The 20,665-nt window shown below is 34.4% G+C and overlaps 1 protein-coding gene across 3 annotated transcripts in view; it reads right to left on the bottom strand.

The window, feature by feature from the left end:
- Positions 1-676: 676 nt before the first annotated feature.
- MCM8 (minichromosome maintenance 8 homologous recombination repair factor) overlaps positions 677-20,665 on the bottom strand; it is a 28,873-nt gene continuing 8,884 nt past the window's right edge. Inside the window, exons 8-18 of one of the 3 annotated variants that reach the window (XM_044660704.1) lie at positions 19,591-19,742; positions 19,141-19,336; positions 17,176-17,206; positions 16,186-16,326; positions 12,510-12,651; positions 10,221-10,416; positions 9,435-9,654; positions 8,699-8,908; positions 6,851-6,927; positions 4,309-4,498; positions 677-769 (exon numbers count right to left, since the gene is read on the bottom strand). In XM_044660704.1, the coding sequence (XP_044516639.1) occupies positions 677-769; positions 4,309-4,498; positions 6,851-6,927; positions 8,699-8,908; positions 9,435-9,654; positions 10,221-10,416; positions 12,510-12,651; positions 16,186-16,326; positions 17,176-17,206; positions 19,141-19,336; positions 19,591-19,742 (1,648 nt within the window). The remainder of the gene's footprint in view (positions 770-4,308; positions 4,499-6,850; positions 6,928-8,698; positions 8,909-9,434; positions 9,655-10,220; positions 10,417-12,509; positions 12,652-16,185; positions 16,327-17,175; positions 17,207-19,140; positions 19,337-19,590; positions 19,743-20,665) is intronic. The other 2 variants (XM_044660705.1, XM_044660706.1) reach the window with 2 other exon arrangements.

Here is a 20,665-nt window from a genome sequence, read left to right as displayed (position 1 = left end):
TGGGCTACCCAGCTGCCCCCCTTGTAGGAATTTTAAAGGAAAACAAGCAGTTATGTCCCTTTTTGTATTGAATTCTCATTTGCTTAGTTAAATAGCAAAAGGAATACACATATATTTATTATAAAATTAAGTCTCAATATCACCCACATTATTTATAGTAAGCATAAAATGACTTAAAAAAACATAAAACATTATACTGTTTCAAACAGAATTTCACACACAAAAACTATCTTTTGAAGAATAAATACTAGATAATGTCAAGATAAAAAAGTTCATAAATTATTTCACATATTTCTATGTTAGTAATATAAAACTTAAGAAAAAATAAGCCCCAGTAAAAATCTATAACATCTTTTTATTAGAAATATTTAATTCACACTTTTAAATGTAATTATCTTGTATCTCCTTCAAAAGAGGCTGCCTACCATTAAAAAGAAATTAAGTATTTAACTTGCCTTATTTATAATGTTTGGTCCTCTTTTCATGTGGCATTTCTGACTAGCAAAATTTAAGACCTTTTTTTGGATTTTGTGCTTTATTTTAAAGAAACTATATGACAATAAATTAATTCAAATTAACAATAAACTCAGAGATACTTCTACATTTCATACATGAAGAAACTTTTTTTTTTGAAGCAACTATTGATGACAAGCAAGCTATTACTGGGAAACTCATTTTACATAGTTTGAAGTTGGTAAACTTTTGGACCTTTTTTCAAGAGATAACCTTGATCATTTAGCGAACTGATAAAATTTTCAAAATCAGCCACCTGAAAGACAAAAAAATTCTAGTAAGTAAAAAATAAACTAAAAAATTTCACATTAATTATATGTGAATATTTGTTTAGGTCTTTGACTTCACTGGTATGGAAAACTATATTAGTGAAGAAACTCTCTACCAATACAGCCTGCAGGTGGATGCTATTTGCTTTACCAAGTCTTGGATAGTTGCCACGGGAAATAAAGCCAATGTATATCAGAGGCAGGATTCATTCTGAATATGAAGCATTGGAAGAGTTTGATCTTGAAAGGGACAAGTGAGAAAAAGAGCCTCATTGAAGAATACTCTAAAGGGAAAAGAAGTATGTGTTTGTGATATGACATGGGTAGACTTTATGATGGATTTAATTTGGCGAAAGATGATACAGTGGGAAGCCACCATTTCTAAGAAAGTGGCATGCTTACATGGGCAGCATCCTAGCCTGGGAGAAAGGATGTGTGAGCTGGCACCCAGAATGATGAGTGGGACAGAGACCCAGAGATGAAAAGGCACAGCCAATGATAGAGTTTGATTATGGTGAGGGCAGGGAGCAGGCTTGAAAAATTTGGGATACAGACTACTGGTTAAAAAAACATAAATATATCAGTTAAAAAATAGAAATATAAACCAGGGGAAAAGCTTAAATAAGGAAGAATCATAACTAAACAAAAAAAACCCCATCATCAAATATTTGACAAAAGATCAAACATGGATTATTGGGAAAACTAGAAAGTAATCTGGCAAAAACTAAGTTTTGATACCTAATATCACATTCCACAAAAAAAGTAAAAATGGATACATGAAGGGAATGCCATGCCATAATGAAAGTTAAACAGGAACCAAATCAATTATACTTCACAAAAAAAAAAAAAAAACTGGGACTGAATGATTTAAAAAAATTTTTTTTTTAATTCTGAATACCCAAAAATCCTACATCTGAGAATTTCCATATGCACAGCAGGAAACAAAGGGACTATATGTTGCTATTAATCTCCATTTTATGCCATTTACTTTAAAGATATATGTAGATAACTGGTCAAAGGATATGAATAGGCATTTTTCAGATGAAGAAATCAAAACTATCAATAATCATATGAAAAAATGTTCTAAATCCCTTGATTAGAGAAATTGAAATTAAAATAACTCTGAGGTACCACTTGATACCCATCAGATTAGCCAATGTGACATTAAAGAAAAATAATAAATGTTGGAGAATGTGGCAAAATTGGGACACTAATGCACTGCTGGTAGAGTTGTGAAGTGATCTAATCATTCTGGAGGACAATTTGGAATTCTGCCCAAAGCATTATAAAAGAATGCATACTTTTTGATCCTTTTATATCACTACTGTTTCTGTATCCCAAAGAAAAAATAAATTGGGAAAGGACCTGTTTCTAGAAAAATATTTATAGATGCTCTTTTTTGTGGTGGCAAAGAATTGGAAACCAAAGGGATGCCCTCAATTGGGGAATGGCTGAACAGAATGTGGTATATGATGGTGATGGAAAACTATTGTAGAATGTTGAACAGGATGATTTCAGAAAGAACTGGAAAGACCTACATGAACTGATATAGAGTGAAATAAGCAGAACCAGGAGAACATTTTACACAATAACTGAAATACTGTGGAATGATCAAATATGATAGACTTTGCTACTAATAGCAAAATAATGATCCAGCACAGTCCTGAGGGACTTATAAAAAAGATGCTGTCCACCTCTAGAGAAAGAACTGTTGGGAATATAAATGCAGATGAAAACATATGATTTATCACTTATTTATTTCGGTATATTATTTTGGGTTTTGGTTTTATAAGATTATTCACTTACAAAAATGAATAATATGGAAATATGTTTTGCATGATAATATATGTGTAACCAAGTTGAAGTGCTTGTCAACTCCAGGAAGGGGGGAGGAAGAACGGAGAGAGACAACATGAATTATATAGCTTTGGAAAACTTATGTGGAAATTTGTTATTAAAATAACATAAAGATAAAACATTTAAAAATATATATGCAATAAATTCAGCATGTTATTTTTATAATTGTCTTCCACCTTTTTGCTTTCTCCTGAATTTCCTTCTGTGCATTTAAAGTAGTGTTTGAATAGCCAAAGAGGTCAATGACAGAAAATTCCCACACATACAACATGTAAATATGTATTTATAGTAGCACTTCTTCTGGAAACAAAGAACTAGAAACAAAAATAAAAGATGCCCACTGGCTGGGAAATAGCTAAACAATTTATGGTACATAAGAAAATGTAATAGAGTGCTGTAAGAACAATGAATATGAGGAATACACAGAAAAATATGAAGTGAATTAAGAACCAGGAAAAAATGTACACATATATTGTCCTCAGTTAATGTGTTACTTAGTTTTATTGAACTTCTTTATGTCTTTTTTTCTTTTTTTAATGGATGATTCCCTGGGTTGGGGAGAGGAAGGGGCACATTTGGAAATAAAAACAAAATGTCAGTAAAGATTTTAGAAAAAAAACAAATGACAGTGAAAAATTTTACTTTTGGTTCTTCTTTATATTTTAGCATCACAGGAGTCACAATATGCTCCTACTTTTCCCAAAGAACCTTCAAAGTAGAAAACAAATAACAGAAATTCTACTGTAGTTTGAAGGAAGGTGTGTTAAAATTTGGGATTCATGAAATTAAATAGGAAAGAAAACAAAAGTCTATTACAAATATTAACCAACAACCTTATTATAATGACAATTAACTTCCTTTAAAATTCCCTATTTATATAAGTAAAAAAATCTTACTGGTAGGTAACTTTGAGTGGAAAACATCTAAATGTATTTTCCTTCTTTGTCTATTAGCTTTATGCAATTCAATAATGTCTTATAAAGATGAGAGTTAGGAAGGGTAAGAAATAATCAGTTTTATCTAAATAGCAACAGAACTTGAATGTTCTTGATTAAACACACTGACAAGTAATATGCTACTACTAGTAAATTTTATAGTGTTTTATCAATTGTACATATTTTGTGTCAATAAGCACTATGCCTTCTGCATTGTCTTGTGAAATGTATTTAGAGTCAGGAGTTTAAAACCTAAGGTCTAAAATTTACTAGCTGTATCACCCCAGGCTAGCCACTTACGCTCTCAGAGCCTCAGTTTGCTCACTAGTAAAATGGGGAGTATAACATCTGCAGTGCACCTACCTTGGCTTGCAGTGAGGCTAAAGTGAAACACTGTATATTAAAGGTTTTGCAAACTTTAAAATGATTGATAAATGTTATAATTATGTAAGACATCTTACTTGCAACTAAGAAGTAGTAGTCTGAGAGTTTTAAATGCCTAGATTTAAACCCTGCCTCTGACCCATACTGGCTGGTGATGATGGGTAAGTCTCTTAACATCTTGGTACCCCTCTCAATTTTCTAGGACTATGAATTCCAGAGAAGATGCCAGTACACAATGGGAAAGAGTTTCCTCACTGGGAGTTCCCTATGCCAATGAAATAAATCTTAGGCCCTCTGTCTCCCCTTCTTCCCCCAAAGAAAACATTAAAGCACTGCATAAAAAATATTACCTTAATGTGTAGCTCTTTAGAAATCTGTCGAAGCTGTTGATATTGAAATAAATTATTATAGGTTCTTTCTGCAATGGTGTTGAGAGCAGAAATGAACCTTTTTGCTGCTGACCTGTTGCTCATTCCAGAACCATGTTGAGAACGCTCAAAGTCCAGATTCCCAAATTGATCTGAATAAGTTCCTAGCATACTAAAACAAAAGAGATTATTTGGCAAATACAGATGGGATAAAAAAAAATTATTCATAAACCTTTAGACTGTAAAAAACCCTATCTCTTAAAAATTGTTTTATTCTGAACTGAGACATTAAATGAGTGTTTCTATACACAAAATAAAGAGAAAGAGGGTTGCACATGAAACTATAAATCACTCTAAATCTTGAGTTTCAAGTATATAATAATTTCTATGTCAATTTTAAAGTTATCCTGTTTATGAAAATTTCCCTTTGCCTTTCCTTCTCTTTTATTGTTTAAAAAAAAAGTTTCAATAGTCCTTCCCTCCCCCTTCTTTGGACAACTTATTGCTATAATGGTAGGTTGAAGCCAGATTGTGAAGGTTTTAGATTTCAAACAGAGGAGTGTGCATTTGATATTAGAGGTAACAGGGGCCACTGGAGTTGATTGAGTAAGAAATACCCTAGTCAGATCTGTGCTTTAGGAATATTATTTTGGTGTTTGTATAGAGAATGGACTGGAAAGATTAGAGACGAGTCAGGAAAACAAATTATTAGACTATTAGAACAGTCTAAAGAGAAGTGATAAAGACCTGACCCAGGGTGGTGGAGAGAAGGAGACAGATGTCAAATAGGTTGTGATTTGGGAAGTAATTAGATATGTGGGGTGATGGAGAATGAGGTGTCTGTAGTATGATCATCAACTAGATTAGGATTATGATGAAAGGTTTAATTTCATGAGCTACTTTTAGAACTAAGACTTCATCAGAGGTAGTGATAGACTTTCCTACCTCAGGAAAGCAAATTAAAGACTGAAGTAGTAGTAGAAGGCATTTTGATCAACTGAATCTTGAGTCCATTAAAAAAGATGTGCTTGTGGGTCATTAGGACTATTACAGCCAAAGAAGTTAATGTCAGAAGATCTGAATTGTCATGCATCTCACATTCCTTTTGGTGAAAACATTTTTCTTAGTCAACAGATTTCTTTCTTTCTTTTTTAAACCCTTACCTTCCATCTTAGAATCAATACTATGTATTTGTTTGAAGGCAGAAGAGCAGTAAGGGCTAAGTAATAGGAGTAAGGTGACTTGTCCAGGGTCACAGAGCTAGGAAGTATATGAGGTTACATTTGAACCTAGGACCAATCCCTTGAAGCCACCTAGCTGCTGCCCCCAGTCAAAAGATTTCTAATAAGCTTTTGAGATATAAAGGTAATTAAAAACACTTTCAGTTAAACTAATTGAATTCTGTGACATGTTGTTAGCCTAGTAGTGGAATCTGTTCCAAAAGTATTTCTGCAAGTTTTCAATTTTGTTAACAGATCATCTGAGAAAACACACAAAGATATATATGTATGTATGTGTGTGTATATGTGTGTGCTTGTACTTTGGGATAGTCCCTGTATTTCCCAAATATTGCATAGATTTTTGCTTGGCAAAATCACACTGCTGTCCATTTACTATTCCATAAGTAAATGCTAAGCCTGGCATTATGGAAGTGTTAAATTTCTCTAAATGTGTTCACTGAGCTCTGACTTCAGGATGTTGGTAAATCTTTTGATATATAAAGCTAGAGCTTTCTTGTCTATGGCTTTAATAAAAGGGTCTTGCTTTGAGAAGATCACATGGTATTCCTAAGTATTGCCTTTGTCTACTGGTTTTCTTTGAACTCTGGATTCAGGCTCAAAAATTTAGTCTATATTTTCCTTGGTGTAAATTAAGAATTTCTCATTTACTGAGGCCAAATGATATCTGAATGTCATTGAAGAAAGCTTCCTTGAAGAAGCTGTTTGATGTACTTTTCAGTGACCTTAATGTCACCCATGTATATCAAGTGATTAATATGATGTTTTGGTCCTATTTCCTCTCCATTTTGACCATATTTAGTACTATTTAGGAAAGGTGGTGATGGTTTTAGGGCTATGCAGAACCACAATGGGCTTTCAATCTTGTTATCAGGTCATCTGAGAATACATATACATACACATATATATCTATACACATGTATGTATATGCCCTTTTTGTGAAGACTCTTTATATTTCTAAAGCTGCCTTGTGTGAAGTCATTTGTGAATCCGCTGTTTGTATGCAGTATGATCATTGACTGGATATGAGGTTATGATGAAAGGTTTAATTTCATGAGCTACTTTTAGAAGTGAAACTTTACCACAAGGTCTTTTCAGTATCTTTCCAAAAATGTTGTATTTTATATCAATCATTTTATTGCATTGGTGGCATGTTTTAAATAGAGATCATTTTTCTGACATTGTTATTATTATTCAAATAATCTTCACAAAAATAGTGATCCAATAGAAAAAAAAACAGATACACTAGCATCATTTCTTACCTTAACTAAAAATTCTAATCTTACCTGTATTTCATAATTTCAACTATGTCCTCTGCATCTTCTTTGGTTGCTTTTTCCCTTAATTCCAACCTTGTCCGAGCCTTCAACAAAATCCATAATATAGTTTCAATTTTGATAGCACAAGTTACTATATCTGCTGCTTTTATAATACAGTAAAATTGCTTGTATTTTATGCATTACATATAACAGAGATTAATATATTACAGCTCTAAACATGTTTTAGCTTGTTATAGGCTAGGAACTGATCATCTGAAATACTATTATAGCAACAGTATAAAACCTCCACTGAAGCCCTACTCTAAAGGCCTCATCACAATGGGAAGATGATTCTGGGTTAACAAAAGCTATTACAGCTGATGGCAGGGCTATTAAAGTGGAAAGATGTCAGATAAGAACTATGAGGACGTATAGCAGCGATGGTGAACCTTTTTGAGACCAAGTGCCTAAATGGTACCCTCAGGCCACATGTGAGCCACCCACTTACCCCAGATAGGAAGGGTGAATACTCTCCCATTGGGCTGCTGGGCAGAGGAGTGGATCATGGGAAAAATGTCCACAGGCATGGGTGGAGAAGGGGAGGAGAGCAGCCCCTCCAGCAGGCATACCACAGGTTTGCCAACATGGAGCTACGGTGTTAGCTGATGGTAGATCAATCTAGCTACGGTCAAAGAAACTCATAAGAAAAGTTGATAAACAGATGATAAATTTTTTAGCCCTGGAAATCACAGAGGCTGTCTGCTAAGTGTGGAACTGTTCTGAACTGCATCTGTGGAGGAGGTACTCATATGGATGGGGCATGGACTCTTGAAGTATTTAAATATGAAACCACCAGGGTAAAATATGGAGAACTAAAAAAAAAGTATTTTAAACTTAATTACTTTGAAGTTAAGTTCTCAATAGTCTCCCTTGTGTGCGTGTGTGTTTTTTGTAAACCCTTACCTTCCATCTTAGAATCAAAACTATGTATTAGTTCCAAAGCAGAAGAGAGGTAAGAGCTAGGAAATGTGGGTTAGGTGACTTGCCCAGGGTCACACAGCTAGGAAGTGTCAGGCCACATTTGAACCCAGGACCTCCCATTTCTAGGTCTGGCTCTCAATCCACTGAGCCACCTAGCTGCCTCCCTTCATTGTGTTTTACTTTAAGCAAAACCAGCCAATGCAAGGCTGTAATGCTAAAAACGATAAAGTTACTTTTTGATTATCACAAGTATAAGCTTTCTATTATCCTTGCTAGAACTGTTGAGTTTTAGAATAAAATACTGAACATTCTTAACCTATAATTTTTATATATAATTTTTAGTATTTTAGAATTCTAAAATACTTTATATTCTTTTTCGAAATTATTCAAAAGGTGGTTATGGGGGGCAGCTGGGTAGCTCAGTGGATTGAGAGCCAGGCCTAGAGACGGGAGGTCCTAGGTTCAAATCCGGCCTCAGACACTTCCCAGCTGTGTGACCCTGGGCAAGTCACTTGACCCCCATTGCCTACCCTTACCTCTCTTCCACCTATAAGTCAATACACAGAAGTTAAGGGTTTAAAATAAAATTTAAAAAAAAAAAAAAGGTGGTTATGGGTCTGTCAGTCTTCAAAGATTCCCCTATAGTGAGTTAAAAAGCAGTTCTGATGGCTAGAATGACTGGCTATAGTGGAAGACAAAAAGAAATCAGTTCTTCAGCATATGTGTGTGTGTTCAGTAGATCTACCAAGAGATTCATATCCTTTATTTTCTGATAGTATATAAGGTATCCAGGTGCCGCTGTTCAAGAAAGATACCATAGTCTGCTTTTCAAACATACACTACAGCAAAACTAGAGAAACGAAAACTATTAAAATCTTTACAAATGAAAATAACCTCTGTGAGACGAATCAGTGACTCCAACTGCCTTGTGGTAATTGGTGTGCCATTTAATAGTTGAGTCTGTTTCCGAAGTTCAAGATAAAAGTCCTGAAGAATTTGGGCAGCTTCTGGAGATAACTTTGGATGAACATACTGCCGAGAATATCCAACATACTTTCTCAATAAATGATGAGGAATTGGATCTAAGTTTTCTCCAGGAGAAATCTAAAGCAATGATTTAAGTACATGGATTACAGTTACATACATAAAACAGGAAGAATTTTTTATGAAATAATTTCCTAGAGGCAGCTGAATAACTCACTGGATTGAGAGTTGGGCCTAGAGCAAGAGGTCTTGGGTTCAAATTTGACCTTATACACTTCCTCACTGTGTAACCACAGGCAATTCACTTAACCCCAACTATCCAGCTCTTACCACTCTTCTGCCTTGGGATCAATACGCAGTATTGATTCTAAGGTAGAAGGTAAGGTTTTTAACAAAATAATTTACCGAATATCTTACAATTTCTAGATAGTAACATCTTATAATGGAGATTCTGAATCTCAAAAAATGTTTGAATTTGATTATTTTGGATGAAGCTGATACTGGACCTATGGCAAATGAAGTAAAGGGATAGACAAGTGTGACAAGTACATACAATATATAGAGAGGAATATATTAATTTCTCACATCTAAACATGGGACAGAATAAAAAAGGCTAAAGAGGAAACATTGATGAGGAAATGTCTACCTTTAGTCTTTCTGATAAAGGTTTATCAGAAACAACTTCAAGCAAAGAGGTGTTTGAATCCTGAGTGCTCAAACGAGATACTGTGACACTTGAAATTGTTTTCTTTTTTCCAGCTCTTATTGCCATCACATGTTCAGAAAGTAAATGATCATGATCCTCATTTGGGGTGTCCAGTAGGATAAATACCAAATCAAATCTGGATAACAGAGCACTCCCAATTCTAAAAGGTGTATAAACAAACAAACAAAAAACAAGAACTAAAAAATCTACAAACCTGTTTTCCCTATTTATTAGTCAAAAATCCCAAGCAAAACTTAAGAAATAAAATTTTAATTTAACAAAAGATTGAGAAAATAAATTTCATTTCTATGATTAAATAGCTCACATACCATTAAATCCTATTAAAGTTAAATAATTCCTGGCATATTGACCATACTGGCTTATGAAATCTTTTTTTTCCTATCTGATATGGACATTACTTCCTTCTCTCCTCCTCTCACCCCAATACCTAATTTATTCCTACTTTGCTCCCATCCCCAGGCCCAATACAGCTTTTCTTAGAAGGTACATTGACTATAACTCAAATACCACCTTTCACCATGTCTTTTTCTTGATTATCTCTTTAAAGGTTGATGAGGTAGTCTTTTTAGCACTATTAAAAGCATAGCTAAAGTCAAAATTCTACCACTTAGGAAAAAAAGCTAAATATAATTGGTCACAGAATGACCTTTATTAGAAAAAAAGTCTTCCATTTGATTGAGTCATTAACTTTTAATAGAGACTTACTTTAAATTTTCAGAAACAGTTTTCGCTTTATTATAGTGTCCACCAACTGGGTTTGCTGCAGCAATAATGGAGGTTCTTGCTGGGAGGCTGCAGACAATGCCAGCCTTAGCAAGGCTAATGCTTTGCTGCTCCATAGCTTCTAGTAGTGCTTGATGCTGATTCCCCATCTTATCAAATTCATCTATTCCACAAATACCTACAATCACAAGGAAGTCCTAGATTAAAACAGTAACTGATATGACAGTTTTCTTAAGCTGAATAAATGAGCACAACTAGATCACAATTTAAAAACTGCATAATCAATATGCAGTATCATGCATTATGCATCAATATGCACTATCATATCATAATCAATATGACAATATCATGTCAAATGATAACTAGTTCAAGTTGAAACAATTCAGTATCTCTTTAAATATCTAGAGTTTCACAATAAGTAATTTCACTAGTTTTTGGCAGTTTGAAGTATGAAAAAACATATATATCACATCATGAAGAGAATCATTGTCTGCGATATAGCTAAACACAAATACTATAAAATACCAGTATCTCTCATCACAAATCATCTATTATACACTGTACCATCATGGAGTACAATTCAATAAGTGCTTAAAAGACATCTAAATAAAATATCAAATCATTTGCTCTGTGTGTATGTGTGTGTGTTTTTTAAGTTATCAATTACAACACTTAATTTTGAGTTCAGATTTGGGGGTCATGGGAGTTGAATTCATTCAAATCCCAGACTTTCTATTTAATACCTGTAGGCTTTTAGGAAAGTAATTTAACCCTTGGACTTAAGTTTCTTCATCCTCAAAATGAGAAGGTAGTAGATTAAAGGGCATTCCCAGTTCTAACACTCACTAATTTCTAACATGATAAAACTGCCATTTTTAAAACAAATAATTCTAGATGCTAATCATAAATTAAATGTTTCTGTTAGTTAATATAACATATCATCAGGTTACCCATATCAACTATTAGCCTTTTAGAATAGTAGTTATTCTAAAGAGGTACTATGAATAATTTTATTTTGGAACTACTGAGGTGTATAGGGGCAGCACAATTTAGATGGTGTTAAGGGATTGATTTACAAGTTAACTAAAGGAGAGGAAGATACCATGGGCATGGGAAAAAATCTTGGACCTTATTAATACTTAAAAGGGTTAATGAGAGAGAATCAGCACCTACTGATCTATGGGCCTATTTTCTATCTATATTAACATTTTATGAAGATCTTTTACAATGAGCTCCACATACTTATTTTTATTTGTCTAAATTTTTTAAATGAATTTTTAGCTTTGCAGCAAAATTTATAATTATGAACAGTATAACAGAATAATTTATGAAGAATATATAAAGATTAGGGGCAGCAGCTGGGTGATTCAGTGGATAGAGAACCAAGCCTGGCGATGGGAGAGGGTCCTGGGTTCAAAACTGAACTCAGATACTTCCTAGCTGTGTGATCCTAGGCAAGTCACAATCCCAATTACCTAGCCCTTACTACTCTTCTGCTTTGGAACCAATATTTAATATTGATTCTTAGACAGAAAGTAAGGGTTTAATTTTTAAAAATCTATATCTACATATATGAAACAAAATCATAAAATGTTCACATTTTGTACAAAAGCAGCTTTTTTTTGTTTCAACAGTAACTATAGAATTTGAGATTTGATATTGTCGTTCTACTGGTCTTTTGTTGAGATGACTTTTAAGCATTATTGAATTGTTACTCTATGATGGTACAATGTACAGAGATATTGGTGTTATAATAATTCTCTTCATGATATAATATTTATATTTATTCTATGATTTTTCATACTTCAAACTGCCAATTTCCATACTCAACATCTGTTAACATTCATAATAAATAATTTGCTTTCCACAAAACCAGTTTTAAATAAATTAATGAACAGCCCATAACTACATTATGGGCCTGAGATATTTCTGAAAATCTAGAATCATAAAACTTCTTACATGGGGGGAAAATAAGCTCTGAAGACAAAAAGGCACACAGACATTAGGGTAAAGATGTGTAGTGGCTGCCCTGGAGTACACATATCTCTTAATTGTGTGGTGCTATTTCCAAACAAATGATTGTCATACTTTTCAAAATATAAAAATTAATTATACTGCTATGTTAATTTCCAATCATTATATTGGCACCATTTTGCTGCCAAACAATGTATGCTAATGCTATGCAAGCAGAACATTAAAAATGCTAGAAAGGAATTTACAGAGAGAAAAATCATTGGTCTGCATGAACTTGGCTTCATTTTTGTTTCTTACCTTGATCACCAAGTACCAGGGCACCAGCTTCTAATGCAAAGTCTCCAGTTGCACTATCTTTTGAAAGTGTGACAGTCAGGCCAGATGAAGTAGTTGTATTACCACAGACATAAACACCACGGGGAGCAACATTGCACACTGCCTAAAGAAAATAAGGTAAGGTCACCAAAAGAAAAGAAAGTAAACCCACCAAAACCACCATATTTTATGTCATCTTTAAGTTCTCAAAACTTCTTGCATCACTTGCTAACTTCTCTTGATTCTACATATCTATCTATATGTATATAGATACACACACACATACAATGTATATATTCCTTATGTGAAAAGGGAATTTATTCTTTTTCCCCTTTTCGACTGCAGGTACTTTGCATGAGTTTGAACTCAGGCTAGAAGTAAGGACTGTGTGAGGAAAATTATTGGATAAATTTAGTCAGGAGGGTAGAATAGTCAGAAAAATGGAGCAATGGAGTCAGTATCACAAGACCAGGAGGGCAGGATGATCTTCCTTACAACACCCCTTAAACTGCCCCCAGGGGTGGCCCAGGCAAATTGGAAACCATGATTAGCTTCTGGGATGTCACATGTTAGTGGGTAGAGATTAAGCTGGATAAATTGAGGCAGCTCAGGATCTCTGGGCTCTGGAGTTCCACGTTTCCTGGTGACTGTTCTCCTTAGTCTGTGGCAGGAGAGGCCCAAAATGGTGGCCACAGATTAGAAGCTAAGTACCTCTCTTCTATTTTTCCACCTTCTTCCTCCTACTACTTTAGACTTAATAAAATTATTAATCTATAGCCAGTCTCAAAAATTAATTCTTACACTTACAAATATCAGTTCCTCTCCATTCCCAGGGCCACCACCATAGTTTTAGCTCCTTATTTTCTCTATCGGCATCTATTACTGGTCTTCCTGTCTCATTCTGGGGGAAGAATAATATCCTCAAAGCACATCTTTGATCTGAATGGAGATTCAGAAATTTTGAATGCTACCAACATTGGCTATTGAGAAAGTCTGGATTCCTCCTAATATTCAAGACATTCTACTTTCCAAGACTTGGCTCCAATTTGGCCTTTTCAGCCCAATTACTTCTACTTTTTTCCAGCCATACTAATATTAGCTATTCTCTGAGCAAGCTCTATTTGTTCTATCTGGAATATTTTCTCTATCTGTTCGATTTGTACAGTCCTCAAGGCCAAATTCAAATGAAGACTTCACCATCAAGCTTTCCCTAGTCTCCATCTCATGAAATTCTGCTCATCTTCTGGAATCCTGTGCTTTGGTGGATCCCTGCTTCAGGACCACTTCCAATGCCAGGTTGCTTGCTTGGAATCAAAGATCTCTTCCATCTCCTACCCTCTAGGATCTTTTCCAGAAAAAGAAAGTCACCCCCACCTCCTGAATAGGCTCCCATACCTCCACTTGTTACTGCCTCCTGTGAGGATCTCCAAGAGTCTCAAGGGCCACTTTATTACTGCCTATCAAAAGGATGAATTTAAAGAAAATTTCACAGTATAATTTTGTACCAAACTCAACAGTCTTTCCCCCATTCACTTGGATTAAATGTTGAATTATTAGATAGTCTCATCTTCCCACAGTACCTCCCCATCCCAGTGATTCTGAACCTCAGTCTGCCAGTGATACAAAGCTCAACTCCCTACCACTTGTACCTTAACCATATCCCTTGCTCCCCTATCCTAGATCTGCCTGTCCCCTCCCTATGACCTCTGGAATACCTGCTCTATAACTGATAAACTTTCATTTTAAACCTTTTTTTCACTCCGTGCATTTTCTGACCCTCATGGAGACATGACTAACTCCTGATGAAGCCACTTCTCTTGCCACCTTGTCTACTACTGGCTACCATTTCTCTCATATTACACCCTCCAGCCCTCACTAGTCCTGGTGGCCTGGGAAGGCTATTTCTGGTAAAAGAATTTATAGGTTTGAGAATAAGGTGGTAGAACATTTGTAAGTGATGGCCCTCATACTAGGGCACTTAAATATGTGTGCTGACCAGCCCTCAAATACCCTAACGTTTTAGTTGCTCAATTTCTCAATTCTTCTTCACCTGCATGCAAGAGAATGTCATATTTTTTATCTTGCCATCACTTACAAATGTTCTACCACCTTATTCTCAAACCTATAAATTCTTTTACCAGATAATCTTTTATCTTTCCACCTTTCCTTATGTCTTATGACTTCTGTTTTCTTCATCCTTCAAGCATGAACTCCAGTCCCTCCACTCCTCAGTATTTTCTCAAGCTAATTCTCCCCTCTTCTCTATCTTGACCCTTGGTAAAATCAATTCAATTCTAAATTATACCCTTATACCCTCTTGTCTATTGATGATGACACCTTGCCAAACATGAACTCTGAATTGTTCTCACCATTTGCCTCCATCAAACCTATCACATGCTGCTGAATGGAGTTAGAGGTAATCATGGAACTGCTTTAAGTAGATTCACTACAAATCTATGTTATCTAATTTTGACTGAGCCCTCAGTGCAGCAAGGTAAACAATCTATTCTTCCCTAATTGATCTATCTCACTCTGTGCAATGTCTGTTCATCTTTTTTTTTTAGATTTTTAAAATCATATACTTAGTAACCATTCCACCAATGAAAAGCATTTAACTAAACAGATACACAAAAAAGATTGTATGCAAGACTACAAACTCCACATTGTTTACAAGTGCCAAACTTTTGGACAAAATATGATGATAAAATAGTAGTTAACATTTCAGGCCTCAAAAGCAGAGTAAGTCCTGTAGCCAAAGTGCTGGACTTTGAGTAAGAAAGAGTTAAGTTCAAATTCCACCTCACATATCTGGTAGTTGTATAATGCTGGTTAGGTTTACCTCTTTAAGACTCAGTTTTCTCATCTTAAAAAATGGAAATAATATTAGCACCTACATTGGAAGTTTATGTGAGGATAAAATGAGATATCTATGTAAAACAACACTTTGTAAACCTTAACACCCTGTTGTATATTGTCAACTACACTGTAATTATCATTCTTAGTGAACATAATCAGAAGTATACCCAAAAAAAGCAAAACAGAATGGAATGAATAAAAGAAAAAAAATTATACTATGTGTAATAAAGAATTAAGAAAATATAAAACCTTAGGGTACTTGTTATCATTAAGTAAGGACCAAGTAAACAAAATTTTTCACATTACAATTCTCTGAACATTCAATAGCTTCTCTCTTTTATAGTCGCAATTACTTAAAGGGCCAGTTGGTACCTTACTTCCTTATTTTTATTTTGGTCTCATCCTCAGTAAAGTCACCTCACAAAAAAAAAACAAGGCAATGGGCAGAACAGGGGGAGAGAAGATAGGAATTTTAAAAAGAGTGATATGGATAATAAAACATCTATTTACTCGAGCTATTGTCAATGGTAGGCAAATGATGGCAATTTGAGAGGAAGGACAAACAAGAGAATGACTTCTCTGACTTATTACAGAAATCTTTTAAAATTTCCAATCAAACAAAATGATGGTGGGGGTTATTAATAACCGAAGGAATGAGGAAAGGTCTCTTGAAGCAATTGGCACTTGAGGTGGGTCTTAACCATTCAATCCATATATTAAGGGCTTCTATTAGAGATAACTTAATTATGAATTACATTTGCATCTTACAAGCAAAATCTCTAAGTATTAAGAGATACCCTACTTGTAGCATCTGGCTCTTTCCCAATCCTGGATCTCCAACCACTAGGACATGTGGGTCTCCTCGAACTGGAATTCTGTTTTTGTCATCCACATATTTCTGGCATCCTCCAAAAAGTGCTAATGCCAAACCAGCTTTAACAAGCTAGAATGTAACAAATAAAACTGGTCAGAAATGAAGCAAAGAATTAACAACTGCTGCTTATGTGCTACTTCCTTCTGAAATTATATTTCAGAAATTATATCAAGGGTTCATCTCATATGCTATCTGCAAAATTTTCTTGAAAGTTGTTACTTCTAAGACAACCCAGTAAGTTTACATTATTTCCTTCCCCCCACCCAAACCATTACCTTTTGTCTTAGAATTAATACTAAACTATTGGTTCCATGACAGAAGGGCATTAATGGCTGGGCAACTGGGATTGTGACTTTCCCAGGGTCACACAGTTAGGAATGTCTGAGGTCATATTTGAACTCAGGACCTCCAACCTCCAGGCCTGGCTCTGTATCCATTAAACCATCTAGATAGCTCTACAACATTAATTTGTAAAGGTAATGGCTCAGGTATATAGGAGGGAAAAAAAGGCAATCAATCAATAAGTGTTCATTAATGTTTATTATTATAAATATAATATATAATATGCACATAAATCTGAATAAAACTAATGAATAATTAATAAATTAACATACTATGTGCCATGCACTGTGTTAAGAGCTTAGGATACAAAAAGAGGCAAAAGAGTTCCTCCCCTGAAGAAGCTTACAATCTAATGGGGGAGACAATATGCAAACAATTATACAAAGCAAGTTATATATGGGATAAATAAAAAATAATTAAAATTAAAAATTCATGTTCAATTAAAATTCATTATTTTCATATATCTAGTTATTTTATTCCTATTTTTGAAATTCTTCAGAGGTCACATTTACTAAATGAATACAATAGATTTTCATTTAAAAATAAGAACAAAATTAAATAATATATATTACTTACTTCATGACCAAAAATTACTGGGCAAAGTGAGCTGGAAAAAAAAAAATGTTAGGTTTGAAATACTATCAAACTTCATTATCTCCTCCCTCTTGCCTCCATTTTACTATCATCTATTAAACAATTTTCCCTTGCTACATCCAAAAAAATTTTTTTCACCAAAAAATTTCAATGACTTTTACAATGACACTTAATTTCTTCAAAATTCTTCCTTGGTGACATATGCTAATCTAAAATAAGGAAGTATATTTTTTTTTTTAATTTTTTTTAAACCCTTGTACTTCGGTGTATTGTCTTATAGATGGAAGATTGGTAAGGGTGGGCAATGGGGGTCAAGTGACTTGCCCAGGGTCACACAGCTGGGAAGTGGCTGAGGCCGGGTTTGAACCTAGGACCTCCTGTCTCTAGGCCTGACTCTCACTCCACTGAGCTACCCAGCTGCCCCCCAAGGAAGTATATTTTGAATGTACTTCAAGTCTACACAAGATCAAGGCACTCAATCTGCACTTTAATTATCTACTACTAAGCCTTCTCCCCAGTGTGATAATGAGATTAAACCTACTCTCATGTAATTATTGTGGGAATTAATATATATACGAAAAGTCTGTAAACATAAAATAATAGGAACTATTGTTAAATAAAATCAAGTTAATAAAAATAAATGTGCCTCATTAGATAAGTAAGATGAACTAAGAAGAGGCATAGAAACACAGTGTTAAATGTTTATTTATATGGATGAGTTTTGGGAGAAATAGAGAATAAACAGTAGGATATTTCAGGTCTGAGCTAGATTCTTCCAGTTTCCATGATAATAGTAGTATCCTAGTGACTATTGCTATATCTCAGAGGATAATTTCAACTTTTGTGAGTTATTTTGTTTTTTTGATTCAGAGTGGCATCTTTGGATATTTAAGAATAAAGAAAAATTGAAGAATAATGAGGCAAAGTGTGGTACAGTAAAGTAATGAAGAAAATTAAAATTAAATTAAAATTAAAAAGTAATGAATTAAATTAAATTAAAATTAAAAAGTAATGAATAAAATTAAAATCAGGAAGACCCAAGTTTAAAATCTGCCTCTGATGTTTACTTTCTAATGGAGTACTGCCAGCCATTTAACCTCTCTGAAGGAGACAGTTTCCATACTAGGTGTACTATCTGTGCCATTGTGAATAATTAGGAATAATAGTGAATTAACTGATTAACATTTCAAATTCAGAGAAAAGAGATAAGTATCCACAGCCCAAAATCAAAGTAGGGTGTAAGAAAAATCCTTGACTCAGAAAAGTATCCTCATTCCTATAACAGTAATCCTTTGTGTGCTCAATGGACTTCCTAAAATGTAGAATACTATATTTAGTAATAATAACTAGAGTTTATCCAATGCTTTAAAATCTATAAAATGGGGGGGTGGGCAGCTGGGTGGCCCAGTAAATTGAGAGCCAGGCCTAGAGACAGGAGGTTCTAGGTTCAAATCTGGCTTCAGATACTTCCCAGATGCATGACCTTGGGCAAGTCACTTAACCATTAACTAGCCCTTATCACTCTTCTGCCTTGGAACCAATACACAGTGTTGATTCTAAGGTAGAAGGTAAGGGTTTTTTAAAATATTTTTAAAATCTATAAAATGGTTTGCATGCATTTTTTCATTTGATCTTCACAACAATCTTATGGAGTAGGTTCCTCTATTATTATCCTGGCTTTATAGATGGGGGAAGCTGGGACCTAGAGGAATTCAATGACTTGCTCATAATAATATCAACTACAAACAGAAGTGGGATTTGAATCCAGGTGTCACTGGTTCCAAGTAAAAGCTCTCTTTCAAGAAAGATAGTAAAATCGGAAATGTCATTGCAAGGCAGGATAATAATAAAGCACAATCACTATCTCATTAAAAGATCTATTTTAAATTATAGTGAACTTCAAACAATTAACTTATTTCAAACACTGAAATAACTACTCATCCATACTTGATGATAAGCTTAAAAAGGTTTTCTTCTGACTGAATTTCTTGGATAGCATAAAGATCTTTCAATGAAAATTCCATCGATGTTCCATAATTTGCCCCATCTTCAGAAATTTTTGGTTTTTGTCCTTTGGTATTGCTGATAGAATTTGCTTCAACATATAAGAGGAACATGCATTTGTCATTCTTATTTCGAGAACCTGAAAAATTGAAACAATTATTAAAGCACAATAAGTAATTTTAAAATCTCTCCTTATTACTTAAAGTTAGAAATTCAAAAGGCATGGTGAACTATGAAGGGAACTTAAAAGTAAATGCTACCTCTTCATTTGACAATTATATTTGGAAATATCCTAATCCCTAATAAAAAGTGGATAGAAGATGAAAAGCTACTGAAGAATAAGAAATCCTAACTTGTCCAAAAATAAAAGAGAAGGCAAAAATCATACTATACCGTCTTCAGTATTGGATACTTTAACAATTCCTGTAATGGTGACTATGTCTCCTGGAACACAGCTATCTACAAGGTCCTGAACAAGCTCACATTCTATTGTTCGAGGAATCCGACCTGCTTCTCTCTGGTCATCTGACATTAACTCCTGAATCCTACACAGACAGCAATTTACAAGTTCATAAACACATCAATTTAGCTGCTTCTTTAATATGTTAAAAATTAAGTCCCCAAAAAATGTTTCCCTTAAGATGGAGGTAGTAGACATTGTATACAGCAACAAAAACACATAATTCCTTACCACTTTTCAATCTAAAAGAACCATACATGCCTAAATAATCCATGATTTAGTACATGTAATTCTTCTACTAATACAAACTGTAGCCCTTAAAAAGAGGTTGTAGTGCCCTAGAAAACAAGCTTCCTCTGGTATGGTAGCAAAAAAAAAAAAATCACCCAATAGTTTGAACTTCTGGTAATGCCTTTTAAACTTAGCTAGGCTGAGGACAGACAGTTCACCAGACCTATACCCCAATAAATCAGTCAAGAATTTATTAAGTGACTACTACTATTTGTCAGGTGTTAAAAGATACACAATCCATCTGACTCACTGGTTAAGGTGGAGTTGGCATATTCCTTGCTTCTCATTGTCACCTCCAGGTTCTTCCTTTACTATCATTTCTTAATAACCTCTGCTTCTTTGAAATTCACTCAATCTGTAACAACTACCTCATGAATATTTTGGTAGCTAATGTCTACTGCTCTTCAGGGAGCTCCCTTTTGTTTCTCAATAAATTCAATGCCTGGCTCACAATCTTCCTCTCCTTATTTCCGGTCCTTATACCAGGAGGCCTCAATATACATACTGATACCCCCTCAACACCCTAATCAAACACCACACTCATCTCACATGACCTAACCTCCACTTCTTTATCACAAACCCTTAAAACTCCCAGGATCATTATATACAAAATCTATAACTTTAAGGGATGGAGGATAAATGGATAAAAAAAAGAAAAGAAAAGAAACAATAGCTAAAAAACTGGAGCTATACCAAGGTCAAATATGGTTGGCTTCA

Source organism: Gracilinanus agilis, chromosome 2 (genome assembly GCF_016433145.1).
Source record: "Gracilinanus agilis isolate LMUSP501 chromosome 2, AgileGrace, whole genome shotgun sequence".
Classification (NCBI taxonomy): Eukaryota; Metazoa; Chordata; class Mammalia; order Didelphimorphia; family Didelphidae; genus Gracilinanus; species Gracilinanus agilis.
Note: the sequence above shows the minus strand (reverse complement) of the source record. Positions and strands in the feature narration are given on the sequence as shown.